The sequence below is a fragment of the Zeugodacus cucurbitae genome, chromosome 2, assembly GCF_028554725.1.
Source record: "Zeugodacus cucurbitae isolate PBARC_wt_2022May chromosome 2, idZeuCucr1.2, whole genome shotgun sequence".
NCBI lineage: Eukaryota > Metazoa > Arthropoda > Insecta > Diptera > Tephritidae > Zeugodacus > Zeugodacus cucurbitae.
This window is the reverse complement of record NC_071667.1, coordinates 5,285,024-5,302,874: the sequence shown is the minus strand read 5'-3', so window position 1 is coordinate 5,302,874 and position 17,851 is coordinate 5,285,024. Positions and strand designations below refer to the sequence as shown.

The 17,851-nt window shown below is 35.7% G+C and overlaps 3 protein-coding genes across 3 annotated transcripts in view; 2 read left to right on the top strand and 1 right to left on the bottom strand.

Moving 5' to 3' along the window:
• The first annotated feature begins 21 nt into the window (after positions 1 to 21).
• Positions 22 to 5,388, top strand: LOC105214143 (DNA polymerase alpha catalytic subunit). Its single transcript, XM_011187386.3, has 9 exons — positions 22 to 181; positions 240 to 434; positions 506 to 1,596; positions 1,658 to 1,843; positions 1,905 to 2,754; positions 2,813 to 3,781; positions 3,856 to 4,414; positions 4,472 to 4,944; positions 5,021 to 5,388. The coding sequence occupies exons 1-9, from the start codon at positions 166 to 168 to the stop codon at positions 5,230 to 5,232; spliced, it is 4,551 nt and encodes a 1,516-aa protein (XP_011185688.1). The 5' UTR covers positions 22 to 165; the 3' UTR covers positions 5,233 to 5,388.
• A 55-nt stretch (positions 5,389 to 5,443) lies between these two features.
• On the bottom strand, positions 5,444 to 9,184 carry LOC105214144 (uncharacterized). The gene is made up of 3 exons (XM_011187388.3): positions 9,075 to 9,184; positions 6,176 to 6,615; positions 5,444 to 6,117 (listed from the first exon to the last, which is right to left on the bottom strand). Exons 2-3 carry the CDS (start codon positions 6,507 to 6,509, stop codon positions 5,543 to 5,545), a joined length of 909 nt encoding a protein of 302 aa, XP_011185690.1. The 5' UTR covers positions 6,510 to 6,615; positions 9,075 to 9,184; the 3' UTR covers positions 5,444 to 5,542.
• A 2,443-nt stretch (positions 9,185 to 11,627) lies between these two features.
• Positions 11,628 to 17,851, top strand: part of LOC105214145 (protein archease-like) — a 59,032-nt gene continuing 52,808 nt past the window's right edge. The window contains exons 1-4 of the mRNA XM_011187391.3: positions 11,628 to 11,838; positions 11,918 to 11,942; positions 12,012 to 13,918; positions 16,751 to 17,045. Coding sequence (XP_011185693.1) covers positions 11,784 to 11,838; positions 11,918 to 11,942; positions 12,012 to 12,402 — 471 coding nt within the window. The 5' untranslated portion in view covers positions 11,628 to 11,783 and the 3' untranslated portion in view covers positions 12,403 to 13,918; positions 16,751 to 17,045. The remainder of the gene's footprint in view (positions 11,839 to 11,917; positions 11,943 to 12,011; positions 13,919 to 16,750; positions 17,046 to 17,851) is intronic.

Below are 17,851 nucleotides of genomic sequence, written 5' to 3'. Positions count from 1 at the left end.
CTGTGTTAGCAGCGCTCTTTGTTTTGTTTTTCCCGCCATTGGTTTTAAAGTTGTCATATTTTCTGTATATTTTTGTATGCTCAGCTAATTGTAAATTATTTTTATTTCAATTGACCGGCTATATTTGTACAAATTATATTAACTTTTTAACAAACCCTGAACATAATGGCTGATTCTCCAAGTAATACAAGTGATAAATTGCTAAGAAGAATGTTGTGTAAATAATTGTTTTCTGCCAGGTGAACCTAGGGCAAAACGGCAACGCGTGGACAAAGCAGGTCGATTCGCTGCTTTGGAGCGTTTGAAACAATTGAAAGGCAATAAGCACAAATACGAAGTGGAAGAGGAAGTGGATGATGTATATGAAGTGGTCGATGAACGTGAGTATGCGAAGCGTGCAAGGGAAAAATACGGCGATGATTGGATTGAGGAAGGTGAGCATAATGTGCATGTGCATTCAATGATATCGTTTCAATTAATAATTAAATATTTGCAAAATCTGTAGATGGCACGGGATATGCTGAAGATGGGCGTGATTTTTTCGAAGATGAGGATGACTATTCGGGAGATGAAGTTGAAGAAAAAAAAGACAAAAGCAAGAAGAACAGCAGGAAACGTCCTCGCGACACTAACAAGCCAGTGAAGGGGAAGGGTTCGATACGTAATCTCTTCAGTAATGCTGTGCCCAAGAAAACGCCAATGACATCTTTGGCTGAAGATAATATATTGGCAGATATTTTAGGCGAATTACACGATAAGCCCAAAAGTTCTACATCAAAGAATGCTCAAGAGACTGCAGAGACAGAGGTAAAGCCAGTAAAACATATAGCACCAGCTAGAATTTTAGGCAAATCATCAAGGAAATCTGACGCAACAGTCGCTAATGATTACATGAATAGTTTTATAAACAATATAAAAATGTCGGAAACGGCAAAAAGCACTGAGAAAACAAGCGACGATGAATTATTGGACAGTATTCTCAAACCAAAACCCACAATAGCCAATAAAAAGATAGTGGAGAAATCGAAAGAACGTACGGAAAAGACCGATGCAGTAAAACAGCAGAAAGAAATGGAGTACGTTAAAGAAATTGATACGGTTTCAGCTGAAAAGGCGGTAAAAAATATATCTGAAAAGCCAGCTGAAACGACAAGCAGTGCAGTCGAAACACCAGCAGTTGAAAATGAATTTCCCGATGATGATATCGACTTCAGTTGTTTGCAAGACAACAATAATCAGCTTGGGAAAGTTAAAGATGACGTAACCAATGCTAAACAAATTTCGCCAAAAAAAAATTTACAATCGAAGGCAGCGCCTGTGAAAGATGCTGATGACTTACAAAATTTATTGAGTAACTGGGAGCAGATATGTCAAATGGACAATTTTGAGGAGGAAACTTCCAATTGTGACAGTGGTTCGCCAACGAGTACGACGGGTAAAGAAGACACAATTAAATTTTGGTATTGGGAAGCTTGGGAAGATGGCATTAAATGTCCCGGCGAAGTATTTCTGTTTGGTCGCACACCAGAAAACAAATCAATTTGTGTGCGAGTTGGAAAGATAGATCGCGTACTGTATCTTTTACCAAGAAAATACGTAAGTGTTGAAAGAAACAAATATTGAGCGCGTTAAGTTAACAATTTCTTTTTCTTTTTAGTTACTTGATCCAATTACTAAGGAACCTACAGACAAACTTGTTCAATTAAGCGACATGTATAAGGAATTCGATGATGAAATTTCCGTAGAACTAAAGTTGGATGGATTTAGATCTCGAAAAGTTACAAAAAATTTTGGCAATCATTCTATTGGCATTGATGTGCCACAAGTTTGTGATTATATGGAGGTAATGATTAATATTTCTTCTTTTTAATGAATATTTCTTAAATAGACCGTATGTTTTACAGATACATTACGATGGCAAAAAACCTCCACCAAATTTAAAGAAAAAGTATAATTCAATTGCACATATCTTTGGTGCCAACACCACGGCCCTAGAACGTTTTCTGTTGGACCGAAAAATTAAAGGCCCCTGCTGGCTAACACTGAAACAGTTCATAAAAAATCCTGTGCAAATAAGTTGGTGCAATTCCGATGTCACCGTTAACGATCCAAAGACCATCATACACACTGAAGAACCTAAACCCGCACCACCACCACCACTTACACTACTCACATTAAACGTACGTACGGCGCTTAATCCCAAGACGCTTAAAAATGAAATCTGTATGATTTCTATGCTAGTACACAATCGCTTTCATATCGATCGACGCGCGCCACAGCCTGCTTTCAATAGGAGCATGTGTGGTATTACACGCCCTGTAATGGCTGTTTGGCCATTCGATCTTAACGCTAAGTTAGCAAAATTCAAAGCTATTAACGTGGTGAAGCATGACAATGAACGAGCCCTTCTAATGTGGTTCCTAGCGATGTATCAACAAGTTGATGCCGATTTAATTGTCACATTCGATGCCATCGATTGTCAGTTAGATGTGATTACCGATCGCATAGCGACGCTCAAAGTGCCGCAATGGTCCCGTTTAGGCCGTGTACGCTTGTCTGCACACGGCAGCGGGCGCAGGTGGCTCGAATTCTTCGCGGGTCGTATGGTGTGCGATGTGAAAAGAACCGCATCTGAAGAGAAAATTAAAGCGCGCTCTTATGATCTGCAGACATTGTGCCAAGCCGTGTTGGAAATTAAGGAGAACGAACGTATGGATGTCAACGATGAAGACTTGCTACAATTATTTGAGACGGGTAAGATTAATTAATAATAAAGTAACTTTAAACACTTATCACATCTCTACTCTTCCAGGCGATGGTGTATTGAAATTAATAACACTAACTATGCAAGACGCTTCTTATGTACTTCGCATGATGTATAAACTGGACCTTTTGCCATTGGCTTTGCAAATAACCAATATTTGTGGCAACACCATGACACGCACATTACAGGCCGGACGCTCAGAACGTATTGAGTTTTTACTGCTACACGCATTCACAGAGAAGAACTATATAGTACCCGATAAGAAGAAGCGTGAATGGAGCGAAAACAACACCACTATAATTGATGGTGAAGGAAATGATACCACAGCGCCGACAGCAAGCAGTGGACGAAAGAAGGCAGCCTACTCGGGCGGTATGGTGTTGGATCCTATAGCAGGCCTATATGATAAATACATACTTCTGATGGACTTCAATTCGCTTTATCCCAGCATTATTCAAGAGTATAATATATGCTTTACCACTGTACAACAACCGTACAACAGTGATGATTTGCCGCAATTACCCGATTCAAATGTCGAACTTGGCATTCTGCCACAGCAATTGCGACGTTTGGTGCAGTCACGTCGTGAAGTGAAAAAACTAATGGCAAAACCAGATGTTGCACCCGAGTTGCTTAAACAATACGACATACGTCAGTGGGCCTTGAAAATCACTGCCAATGCAATGTACGGCTGCCTAGGTGCAGGGCACTCGCGCTTTGCCGCACAGCATCTGGCTGCGCTGGTAACGCACAAGGGCCGTGAGATACTTATGAACACAAAGAGTTTGGTGCAGAAGATGAACTACGAAGTGGTTTATGGCGATACCGATTCAATAATGGTGAATACGAACATATTGGACTATGACCAAGTGTTCACAATTGGCAATGGCATCAAGCAGAGTGTGAATAAAATGTATAGGCAAGTTGAATTGGGTATCGATGGCGTATTCAGTTGTTTGTTGCTGCTAAAAAAGAAGAAATATGCGGCTATGAAGGTGGAGAAAGACACAAAAAGTGGTGAGTAAAAAATATTGAGAAACAAATGTTAAAAGTGATTTCGTGAAATTAACAACAACATAATATACTGGCAGGTGTATTGAAAAAAGTGCAAGAACAGAAAGGTCTTGACATCGTACGCCGCGATTGGTCACAACTAGCTATAATGGTTGGTCGTATTGTGCTCGATGAAATTCTTGCTGAGAAACAACTCGATGAGAAATTGGATGCAGTGCATTCACACCTCGAAAAGATACGCGGCCAAGTGGAATCGGATGCTGTGCCATTACCCATGTATATCATAACAAAGCAGCTCTCCAAAGCACCTACGGAATTCAACAATGCCATCTCACAACCGCATGTGCAAGTAGCATTACGCATGAACACCACACGCAATCGGCGCTATAAAAAAGGTGACATGGTGGACTATGTGATATGCGAAGATGGCACAAACAATCCGGCTACACAGCGCGGTTATCACTTGGATGAGGTGAAGTCAAGCGAAACGTTGAAGTTGGACAAGCAATATTATCTGGCGCATCAGATACATCCGGTAGTCACACGTATGGTGGATGTTTTGGAGGGCACCGATGCCAGTCGTGTGGCCGAATCGCTGGGCTTAGACCCCAGCAAATTCAGAGCGGCGGCACAGAGGTAGTGTTAGCAATATATGTTAATATATAATTAAATTTAATTTTTTTTTACATTTAGAGCACATCAAGAGCGCATTGAGGATACCACTGGCGAATCGCTAGTGAAGACTACTTTACAAAAATATCGTGAATGCGATAAATTCAAATTCATTTGCATTGCCTGTAAGTCCGAAAATATTGTGGCCACCGCCTTCCGGCCGAACGCCACCAATTCGCATGACGCAGTACTGCAGAAATGTGTGAACACTGAGTGTAGTAGTGCACCATATCAATATATAGTGGCTATACGCAATCGCCTTTTGCTCAGCATACGATCGTACCTCAAACGTTTCTATCAGAATTGGCTGGTTTGCGACGATCCGTCATGCAATCAAAATACACGCTTTTATACGCATGTAACAGCGGGCAATCGGCCCATATGCCCGTTTTGTAAGACCGGTTCGTTGGTGCGTCAGTATTCGGAGCGGAATTTATACCAGCAACTGAGCTATTTCCAATACATGTTCGATTTGAGCAAGTATCAACACAAACGTAAGCATTTCCTTACAATATTGTTTAAAATAAAATATAAATTTCACTAATTTGCATAAAAATTATAACTTCATAGATGTGCCGCTCACGCCAGAAACGGAGGCTGCTTATCAGATGCTCTTCGATACTGTAAATCAGCAACTAGAAAAATCTGCATTCTGCACAATATCATTGGGAAAATTGTTCAGCTATTTCAAACCACTTGAGCAGAGTGATGAAATTTCGCATAAGAAAATTGAGCTTCCGCAACCGGAAATGCAAGTGGCCACAAGCCTGGGTGATAATTAAAAGCTCAAAAAATTCAACAGTTGGAGTGTAACTATAGTCAGACATTTTTAGTTTAGCTTTATAAGTGTAATTATGATATAAATATTTTTTAGAAAGCAACTATTGTACACCCAAATGTTTGCTTTGAAAAGTAAAGAACGAAATCGATTTCTTAAATATTCTATTTATTTTGTTAAAACTAATTTGTATTTATACAAGCTTAAACCCAACGTTATTCAGATGAACTTATAGTTAGGAACACACCAACAAACAGTATATAAATGTAATAACAATAATTACAATAACAAATATTCTGCAGATTTTCAAGACATCAACTTAAAAATTTCGTTATTGGAAATTTCCGAAACGATTCATTAAAAATGTCCGTAAATGCGCTGCTCACCAGCTCATTTATGAGTGGCTTGATAACGGGAAAGCCAATAGGCCACATACTATTTATAACGCCATCAGCAAAGTTGTCCAGCCGTTCACGTCCCTCCGCCAATGCATTGCCGACATGCATTTTCAAACCACCAATACGATCGATCTCCACATGCACCTTCAGCAGAGCACCGGGCGCGCCCAAACGACGCACACTCGTCGTCTGGCTGTAATCGTATAGTGTCATATTCCAAAAGCCACTTCTCTTGATGGGTGTACCGAGTATTTTACCCGAGAACTCATACCAGCCGTCCAAGCTCTTTTCCGGGAAATACTGCGCATAGATGATGCGCTTATTCGCAAAGTCCGTGCGATATCGCGTAACTTCCGAACGTGACCAACCATATTCGGAAATATTGCGCAATATTAATTTGAAACCACCGAAGTTGTTCTGATCGCCACGGCGCAACTCCACGAAGGGCGAACGATGTGGATCGAAAGGCTTAATGTTGTAAGCCGGAACACCTGTAGTTGTGAAATCTATATAGTTATTTTCTATTATTATTATTAGTGTTAACCTTACCAGTTGGAAAATATGCACGCAAATCATTGAATACATCTTTCATGCAGTCATCAAATTCGGCACTGTCAGTCTTACACTTGCCCATAAGACGTGCAAAGTCATCATCTACTGTGATCTGACCTTGTGCCGCGACGCCGAGATTTGTTGTCACGCAACTGATTACAATCACCGTTAAGCTGCATTGCAGCAGCAGCTTTGATATCATCGCAAGTAGGGAAATGCGTCTGATACGCAAGTCAGGTTGCGCATGCGCAGCGGTCACTCTGCTCAAACGGCTGCTGCTGATGCGGCTATAATTGTTGTTTTGTCTATTGCCGTTGTTGTTGTTGGCCATTGAATATAATTGCGTTGCCACGGTTTTTCTATTAAATGTAATTAGCGTCTTGCGCTATTTAATGCCCGCTACAATGTTAAGTACTCTTTTGCCGTACTTTTGGAAGCTGCAAACGAGTCATAGACGTGTATAAAATTAAAGTGATCGAAATAAATATTTAAATGCTACTTAATTAAAATATTTTAATAATTTTTAAGACAACAGTTACACGTACTCTTATTTCTAAGTTTGTTTAATTTAATAATTAGCTTAAATTAAGACAACCACAGAGAGATTGAGAAATAATCTTTTATTTACAATGCAATCGCTTTTGCAATGCCACACAAGTGCACATGCGCACCAACGTTAAGTGGCAGCGGCAACAGTAGTGGTGTGTAAAAAATCGGTAATGCGTATAAGCAGTTCAAGCGTATGCACAAGCACTTTTTATCTTGCAACAGTCCGCTTGATTTATTTGTATGCTTGTGGGGAGCTATGAACAATTTGCTAAATTTTTTTCTTCAACAACCACTTAAAGCTTAAAAAAACTTAGCGCGAAAATGTCGATTGCGTTATCTTACAGCTCCAGCAGTGTTGAGTTCAAGTGAGATTTCAAACTACCACGATTGCATATTCGTAACTATTGAAATACTTGCTGTTTATCATGACTTATGAAAATATTTTTCCCAGGATCCAAAAAAAAATATGCTTTCTTTTGCTTTAGTTCCATATTTGCTAGATATTTTATTTTTACTTTTCTTCGGACGAAAGGACAACTAGTCGGTTGGAAATATAAAGGGTTTTTCAAAACGGACGCTACAAAAGACGCCACATTTTTCACGCTTTTTCGACATTTCTCTTCAGTAAGGTTTGCCATTCCATCATGAAAATATATACGATCCAACAAAGAGTCGATATTATTAAAATGTCTGACACCACCTTTTTGTCGATTTTAAAGCTGCTTTCGACAGCACAAAAAGAAGCTGACTTTACGCCGCGATGTCTGAATTTGGTATCCCCACTATCGTGCGACTTCTTTAACTTGATGCTGGAAAAAAAATAATACGAGCTGCAGAGCTAAATAGAGAAGGTACAATCTTCTATAAGAGTGTACAGCTGCTGGCATACGCCGATGATATTGATATCATCGGAAGCAACAACCGCGCCGTTTGTTCTGCTTTGTCCCGCATGGATAAGGAGGCGAAGCGTATGGGTCTGGAGGTGAATGAGGACAAGACGAAATATCTCCTGTCATCAAGCAAACAGTCGGCGCATTCGCGTCTTGGTTCCCACGTCACTGTTGACAGTCATAACTTCGAGGTCGTAGATAATTTCGTATACCTGGGAACCAGTATCAACAACACCAACAATGTCAGCCAACAGGTGCTACTTTGGACTGAGTAGGCAAACCAAAATCAAACTCTACAAGTCGCTTATCATTCCCGTCCTGCTTTATGGTGCAGAAGCTTGGGCGGTGTCAACATCAGATGAGACGACACTAGGAGTTTTCGATAGGAAAATTTTACGCAAGATTTATGGTCCTCAGAACATTGGCAACCGCGAATACCGCAGACGATGGAACGATGAGCTGTACGAGCTATACGACGACATTGACATAGTTCAGCGAATAAAAAGACAGCGGCTACGCTGGCTAGGTCATGTTGAATGGACGAAAACACTCCAGCTCTGAAAGTGTTCGATGCAGTACCCGACGGAGGAAGCCGAGGAAGGGGAAGGCCTCCACTCCGTTGGAGGGACCAGGTGGAGAGCGATCTGGTTACACTTGGGATCTCTAACTGGCGCCGAACTGCGAATGAAAGAGACGAGTTTGCGCGCTCTCATCGATTCGGCTATAACCGGCTAAACGGTTCAATGCCAATCACATACAATGTAAGATGGAAGCTGCACTCAGATTTTTTTACAAAATGGGAAATGTATTGTTTTTGGATAAGAATTCACGAACAAGCAGTGAAGTGTGAGCTTTTAGCAAACGAAAATCGGCAAGCTCATAAAAACACGTATAACCTTAGTTTCTGTTAATCCAAACACCAGAATATTTTTTAAATATCCGTTATTTTTTAACATTATCGTACATGATCTATTATCATTTAAATTCTTATCGGAATCTGGAATTTTGATAAAAAAATTATTTTAGAAAAGGGTTTTAAAGTTTGGTTCGACAAATACTGTGTAAAATTAAACAATAATTAAAAAAATATTAAAATTTTGAAAAAATCTAAACTCAACTTAGTTCCATTTACCAAAGTAAAAAGAATCATAACTATACTCAATAGTAGACACGCCGCATAAAATGCATTACAAACATTCGAAAACATGCACTCGCAAATAACTGTACTCATAAATATATTTCATTTGCGTAACAAAAAAAGTAATAATTTATGTTTCACAATTCGCAATTATTACTGAGAAGTTATGCCAATATGTATTATATATATGGATTTGTAAGAGTTCGCCTCACTTCACAATACTTAATTGCCTTTCAAAGAAAAGCTGCAATAACATCAAACTAGTTGTACACATAAACACACTAAAGAATAAGCAAACAATTTTCCCAACTTGGCATACCCGTTGTACTATTCCCGTATGCTTTATCCAAAAATCATTGGCACATGCGCTAAAAGCGAAAACGGTTTGTACGACGCTCAACTGACTACTGAACGTAAGTTTGGTTCAATTCAACTGCATAAGCGCCAAAAAATATTGTAAATTGACGAAAAACTCAGCGAGAGAAGAAAATGTAAAAAAAGAATTGCAAAACAAAACCAACAAAAAAAAAAGGTTTAAAGCATAATAACAATAAAACATAATACTTCATTAGAGAAATAATAAAAAATGACAATGATAATAGTAATTGGACAGCAGATGCACACGGTATATGCAAATTGCATATCTTAGAACAAGAGAAGGTTGGTAATCAATGTAATTTAGGGTCTTTCATAATTCTGAAGTTGGTAAAAAGTATTATTTACATTCAAATGTAACAAAAAAAAATATTCAATGAACTATTTACTTAAACAAATAGTTTATTTATTCTCACGTTTTGTATTTTCTGTAAAATTATGCATCACCAAACGTTTGAAATATACACATTAATACAATGTAAGTATGTATGCTAGTTAAATATGTAAGTATTTATATCAACTTGATTTCTTGATTCATATTGTTGCGAGCCACAGTTACGCATACAAATTATGACCGGCACAGCAAACTATGTACACCGTTGGATCTACGAACGCATTTCAATGTCATTGAACATCATTTTGGTTGACAACAACAATAGCAATAGTTCGAATTCAGTTAAAAGTTGTCAAGTACAGCGCGCTTAAGCTGGAAATAATTGCTGGAAAACGGTTTGTTGTGACCTAAACTCTGCAACTAGTTTGCGAACAAAATGTTTTTGACTATAAATTGTTACAATAACAATAGCAGCAATAATAATATTTTGTATATAAAAAATATATTTACTTTCTAATCCATTTGATTTATAATATATTAATACTCAAATTAAATTGTATTCAATTTAAAATGTTTTTTGACAAAATTAGTCTAATTTTTCATACAGTCCACTTCCTACTCAGCATTCAAAATGTTTACAATATTTTAATTTAATTATAATACTAGTGACAACCAACAACAACAATCCAAAACGATGAAGCACCGACTGCTAACGCATTGTGGGAAATATTCGTTTATTTCAAGTTCGTTTCAAAAGTCTTTTGTTTACAGCCCAAGTTCAGTCGACTGCAGCTTGGTTTAGTATGAATTCTAAAGCGGAAAAGTAAAGCTGTGTAATCATTATACTCTAATTGTCTACTTAAAGGCTATTATTTATTATATTTAAGACTAATCTTCTTACATTTTAAAATAAAAAAAACATTTTAAATAAAATAAAATGAAATAAAAAAATTTAAATGAAAATAAGTACTTTTTAAACGCCAACATTAAAAATAATTTGTAATTCTTCTTTTATACGAACTGGTATGCATTAAGGAAATGCAGTTAGTATGCGGCTACATATAATTGCTGCTTACAGTACTGCTAGAAGTTTGGCCGCGTTTCTCCGCTAATTTGTGCGTTCAAGTAGCGCTTAAAGATTGAAGGATTTTTATAAAAATTATTTAATTATCATAAATACAAACAAATATTTATTATTCTCTACTAAGGCACAATTGCTTTTAGGCATTTTTTTTCGAATTCTTGCCTGAGATCTGAACTCATTACACATTAAATGGTAGTTAATACCACAACTACGATGACTACTTGTAGTTTATCATTGGCAAAACTGGTCTTGTGCATGCAATCAAGTTACTACATTACCGTCAACCGCTTTTAATGGGTTAGCATGTGCGAAGCGTCAAGTCATGCAGCCGTAGTACAAATTACAGTTGTAGTTGAAAAAATATGTCAAATAAAGATATATAGATCTTCGTTCTCTAATCAAGGTGGTGAGTGAATATGTGCATCGATTTATGTAATTATAAAGCACATATGTAAGTATTGATTTCCCATTATACATATATTTATTAAAATATATAATAAACATTTCTAATTCTATGTATATATTATTTAATCGTCAATTTTTTGTTTATAATCAGAATTCCTAGTATAAAGTAATATAGTCGTGAAATTTCTAATGCTTAAATATATTCAAGCAAAACAGAGCAACACCTATAACGCTATAAACAAAGTCAGCTTTCCAATCCAGCAAAGAATCACTTTTGTCAGGAAGTTGTCGAAATAAAAACAAAAATAATCTTTATGCAGGAATACAAATATACCAATTTGAAATTTTGTATGTATTCCAATTTGAAAATTAATAAAGGACTGATGCGTCTTTGGGGATTTGTACCAAATATTTAAGTTAGACATATTTAGATTAATGTATAAATATTTCGGTTTTATATATAACATTGCGTTATATGAAACTCTCAAAAATATTTCGTTAAGTAACTTCCTTCGCGCAGATATTCCATACATATTTATTTATATACCGATCCGGAACTGGATATATGTTTTACCGAAATATAATCCAAGCAGATTTTTCCTCATGACAACATGAGTTCACAAAACAACCTTTTACAACACTTTATATTTCATCTATTACCATAGCGTCATATATGACACTTCACTAGTCGAACAGCTGATTTAACCAAAACAAAAAGCACGCCGGTGACTAATATGCCATTAGCAAGAAATTAGTTTTATTAAAAAGTTAATATTTAACTTAATATTCACATTTAAGGAAAATTACAAGTGACTATACAACTACATAAAATGGAAGTCGAATTCAGTAAAGAAAACTTTTTACTGCCTGAAACTAAATACGAATGTAAGGATCAGAACAACAACTTGTTTGCTACTTTTTGTATATGGGCTCAAATTTACATTTGCGTTTATTTTTATTATAGATTTAGATCACACCGCCGATGTACAGTAAGTGAATACATATTTGTTAATGTTTTTCTTGCTCACGTATCATAACAATCTTTGTGTTCTTTGTAGGCTACACGCTTGGGGGTCTACATTACTGGAAGCTTTTGAACAATGTGGTATGGCCATGTTCGGCTATATGACTGAACTAGACTATGTGTCCGTGGAACAGTGTTTTCAAATCGAAGCTAAAGGCGATGATGTAGAAAGTCTATTATTCCACTTTTTGGACGAGTTGCTCTTTCTTTTCTCCGCCGAGCCTTTTTTAATCTGCAAAAAATTAGAAATTACCAAATTCGATTTGGAAACATTTGAAATAGAATGCCGCTGCTATGGCGAACCTTTTGAAATTGGAAAACATCCGCAAGGTACCGAAGTCAAAGCCATCACCTACTCTGCGATGCAAGTGATACAGGAACCCGAACGAAGTCACTATGAAGTTTTTGTTATAATCGATATTTGATGGTGTGAGCAAATACAAACCATTATAATTTTATAAAAAGTTCGGCGTGATCCGCGTGTTATTAATTAAAATGCATACATATTTCAAAAGGTATTTGAATGCACAAAAGAAAATTGTAAGGGATGAAATGCGTCTTCCCACAGTGCAATGTCTGCGAAATTTTGGTTTTTTTTTTCAAACTATTTTTTCAATCATATAGTAAAAGGAGCATATACAAATGTGTTCATATTTGTATAGAATTTTGAAGATCATTGAACTTTTAATAACCTTGTAAAGGATTGTTTTTATCGTAATTTATATATATGTATGTCAATCTATATACTTTTATTAAATTGATGAATTCATATTTACACCTATATATAATTTCTGTTCTTATATTATATTATTCTATTTTATCTAAAATATTTTCTTAAATTTTTATACTTTTAATGTGTAAATGTAATTAAAGTTAAACATTGTAGGATGAGACTACACATGAAACTTACGTCTAATAATTAAAAACAATATTCTTTCTACTTGCAAATAGCATATATACATTTTTCTTTCTTTAATAAAATCAAGTTATTAAAATTATTTAAAATTTATGTTCGTTTTCATTTTCTTATTCTGAAGAGATTTTCCATGCTCTAAAATTCCTCTGCAACTTGAGAATCTATTACTATTATGTTGCTTTCTTTCTCACACGCATGTTACAGCTGATTGTTGTCATTATCGCAACCTGTCTTTTGGTGATATATTCGTAAATATTTACATTTGTGCACTAGGTATCTTTTGACAGTCTCGGCAGAAATTTGCTCAAGTTATATTATAAATTAGTAACTAATAATAATTACAAAACAACAAATAAAGTTTCAACAAGAATCCGTTGAAAAACAGATAACATATTTTTCAAATTAAAATTGCATTAAACATCAATAAAAGGTATTTTTTAAATTAAAGGTAATGAGATACCTTTTCTGTTTTATTGGCGTATAATTTTACAGCTGTAGGTCTAAGTCCATCTCCTTGGAAGATCAATGCTACCACAACACTAAAAATTTAATTGTTTTAATAGGTGAAATTACGTTTATGCACAAATCTATTAGCGAGATTGTTTTTTTTTTTTAATTATGCTTATTATCACATTGCACATGTATTCGTTGTTCCCAGCTGTAGAGAACCACAGCTGTTCTACGCCCGGTTCGTGGCCGGTGTTGTTTCACTAATGCCACTCAAACATACCATTGGGGCACTCTTTTCAGCACATGCTCACCAAAGGCGATGCAACCGGTGAATGTTCGTCTTCTATCACGCTCACACCGTTTTGAGAAATAAATTAAATGAATGAAACATCCGCAGCTACTTTTGCGACAGCGATTTACATTTGACAAGTGTCAAAATGTAAACAACAACACGAGTGACAACAAAAACGAATTATTTGTTGTTGCGGCTTTTCGAAAATTCATCGCAAGTAGAGATATCCGTAAAAGCAGCAATATCAACGGGGCAACAACAGCAGCAGCAGAGACCGAGCAAAGTAAGTGACATTTGAAACAGCAGCACTAGTGTGGTGGCAGCGTGGTATGTGAATTGTGCTAAAAAAAAAACTTAAAGTAAAGTAAAGAATATTAAGAAAGTCAGGAAGTGTGCAGTGAGGTTTTTCGCATTTAAGGAGTACATAAATTATTTGTGCTTTTTCCACTGGGTACCAAGTGCATGCAAATTCGATTATAAGACACAGCTCTTGTCGCCACCACCTTCAAGTCGGTATATATAGACCAATCAGATCAGAAATTTCCACGTAATTTTTATGGTACATACCTATAATATAAGTTATATACAATAAAATGGAATTACTTAGAATATAGTCAGGGTTTTAAAGTCGAAAAAGCAATCGTAAAAGGTTAAAACGTGCAAAGTGTCGAACTGAATAGTTGGGGCAGTGTAGGCACGAGGAAAATTTTGTAAAAGAACGAGAAGTGTTGGACGGACGAAAGCGAAACGCGAAAAATGAACAGAGCCACCAACAACACCGATGAACGAACGAAAATTATTTCGTACGATTTTTGATGGTAGTTGTTGGTGGTTTTAGGTTTTGTTGGTACTTTGCAAGTGTAGTCTGAGAATGTCAGCGGCTGGCAACTCGCTTTAGTGCTATGTGGAATTCCAAATTTTCGTTATATTTCTCTACCAACCCAACAGCAATTTAAAAAACAAAAAGCAAAAACACCTAACGACCGAAGCATCGGTTGTTCGATTTCGACGTCGACGCCAACATCAACGTGTATGGTACGTAAAATACAAAATGTTGAGTGGAGAAGTGAGTGAACGGTAAGTCCACAAAGTGGAAGAGAAACAACCAAACAGCCACGAAACGAATTCGGTGGATTTTATTCGTTTGCAGTGAAAACGCAGTTGAAATTCATAACCATATCAAAAATAACAAAATTGTAAACGATTAAGTAGTGAAAATAATGACTATACTTTAAATTAATTCTAATAATTACATAAAAATCGTGTAACAAGTGGTGTAAAAGTAAACCCTGGAAATTTATGGTTTGGGATTGCTACAAATCCTCTTTAAATATGTCTGTAGAAATGCGCCAACAAAGAAACTGAGTTACGTTCCTTGGTGTATATGTGCACAAACAAGCTGGACGTGGTTATACATAGGGGTGTGTGGCACTGAATCGTCGATTGCAACCTCGCTGGGAGGAACGGGTGTTGCTGACTACGCACTGTAGTTGGTACTTATTGCCTTTCAGTTGGCGGCCGACGCTTTATATTTCGGTTTTCGTTTTCGACATACTGATTCCAGTACCGAATTTACCGGCTAAATTCCTATGACTTAGTGTCATTTAAGTCTGGAAATGTTGAGTATAAGTAATTTCGCGACTCGCCAAGCGTCACTCTTATTGTACTCATACAACTCTAACCAACCAAAAAGTACAACGTCGTCTGTTATCGCAGTTAGCATCAGCTGGTGACGACATTTTCACAGTTCATCATTGCAAAGCCAGTCAGCAAGATTCTAACTAGTAAAACGCCACCGAATACAGCCGAAGTGCACCATCCTATAAAAGAGGAATTTCGCACTTTAAGAACAAATGTGCACTAAATAAATTCATAAGTAAATGCGTTGTGTTCTTAGAGAGATATTTGTGTTAAACCACATATATATCTTCATATGTATGTATATATGTTTGTGACACACGTGGCGGCACCCACATATTTGTTAGCTTTAAATGCTGGTGCTCCAGGGGCATGCACATTTGTGACACGTAAAAATATCATTGATTTGTTGTGCTTGCAACATATCGCGGAGTGGGAGATGTATTTGCACCGTAAAGTGATTATACATTAATATTAAAGCTGTTCGTGAATGTAATAGTAAATAAGATATTGTTGAACAATTAAGGCAATCTTGAACAGTTTTCTGTTTTAAAAACTTTTTTGTTTTATTTTTGCCGCGTTGTCACATGTGTGCAGCTGACGTGCCACTACACCTCATTCTATATCCAGTAAGAAAACCCCGAAAATTCAAAACCACAGCTACAATAGGTTCAATTCTTTTGATTTGCAAAAAACTCTTACGGAACTATAAAATGAAAAGAGTTGAAATATCAGGGACATAGTGAACCAATTCAAAAGCGTACACAGCAAAATCACGAATATGATATTATAATGAAAAAAAGAAATAAGCGAATGGATCGAAATCGAATCAGAATCATCATCCATTATAGCTGGTCGTTTGTCTACTTATCGTCGTCGTTTTCTGCAGTCAATGTAGTCGGAGCTGCGCTGTTACCACATTGTGTTATGTTGCTGGTTTCGCTGCTACCTTCGCTGCCGACGTCGATGTAGACGTCTTGATTGCCTCACACAGTTTTTTTTGTTTTGCATTCATATTTAGTATTTTTCAGGTATTTCTACGTACAAGAAATTTCAATTTCACGTTTTATTTTGAAAGTGCGAAAATTCTTCAATTTTGTCCCACATATTGCCGTTCATTACAATTATTTTGAAATCCATATATTTTGAATTAGTAGAAATGTTTCAAAATATTTTGTATATCATAGTTTTAAAGAATATTTGGAGCATTTTTGGAATTTCTTTTTCAAAGTTATTCAAACCGGGTTAACCAAATATTCATTAGAATAAGTATATAGGTTTTGGAATATTTATAAATAACAAATGTCTGGAGTTTTCAATCAAACCTTTCTATATAATCCATTTTATGCACATATACACACGAAAATCATTGGGTATATATCGTAAAATGGGCTTAATTTATCACATTAAAGATATTTGAATTATGTTTTAAAACATATTCTTATGAATATATTTTCACACATAAAACATAATGAAGGTTAAGAAGAAAAAACAAACAAAAATATCGCAATGTACGAAATTTAAAATAATATAATAGTGCTAATAATAAACATTAACTGCTCATTACTTAAATACAAGCATATTAATGTGGCTATTTGCTTTTTGAAATTTAAAGCAATTTGAATAAATATTAGACATTCAGTTCAAGATCTTGAACAATAAAAAGGAAATATAATAAAAAGGATTTATGCTAACATTAAAAGAAGACTAAAATTATCACGAGTCTGAAGCAGTAAATGGAAAATTTAATATTGGATTACAATTAATGCAAGGTAATTTTAAATCACTATCATAAATACTTCTTATACTTATGTAACTACATAATATATATTTATATAAACAATTTATTGCACTGCGTAATTATTATGGAAAACATATTGGCAAAGTTTCTTCTGAGATTGTTAGAAGCTCCGACTATATAAATACATTTGAGTACATTTGTATTTTTAAATTTTATTTTATTTTTTCTGATATATATCATATGTATTAAATTGAACAATACCACTTACTTCGTATGTATAATTTTCTAATAAATAGTAAAGAATGAGCGGATTTATGAAGGAATTGCATGCAGAAGATATCACTTAATTTTAAAAGTCAGTGTCTCTAATAATTTCTTTGAAATGCGACAGAAAAATTAAATGCATTTGTTTAGAATGTATCGGTAGAATTTAAGTACATGACCTATAAACACCGTTAGAGTATCGCAATCTTATGAAAAACCATTAAAGGTTGTAAAAATCTGCCATCTTGTTGTTCATAACTTTCGTCATTCATGATGAATTCATTAACTATTTTCTCATGATTGGAGTTTTAGCAGATATTGCAGACGAAGAGCGTCTTCTAAAACACCAGAAGCTTTCAGGATCGAAAAAAAAACAAAAAAAAGGTGTTTAAAAAATTGTTGACTCAAAAAGTTTGTACTTTATTTGTATTACATTTTGCTTGGTTTCAAAATGATTAAAAAAATTTCAATATTTTTTATCATAAAGTGAGTACGTAAACTTTCAAAAGATATATAGAAAAAGGTAGCCAACAAGCGTATGCTGTCTGACAGCATTCCTTAATGATCGTAGCA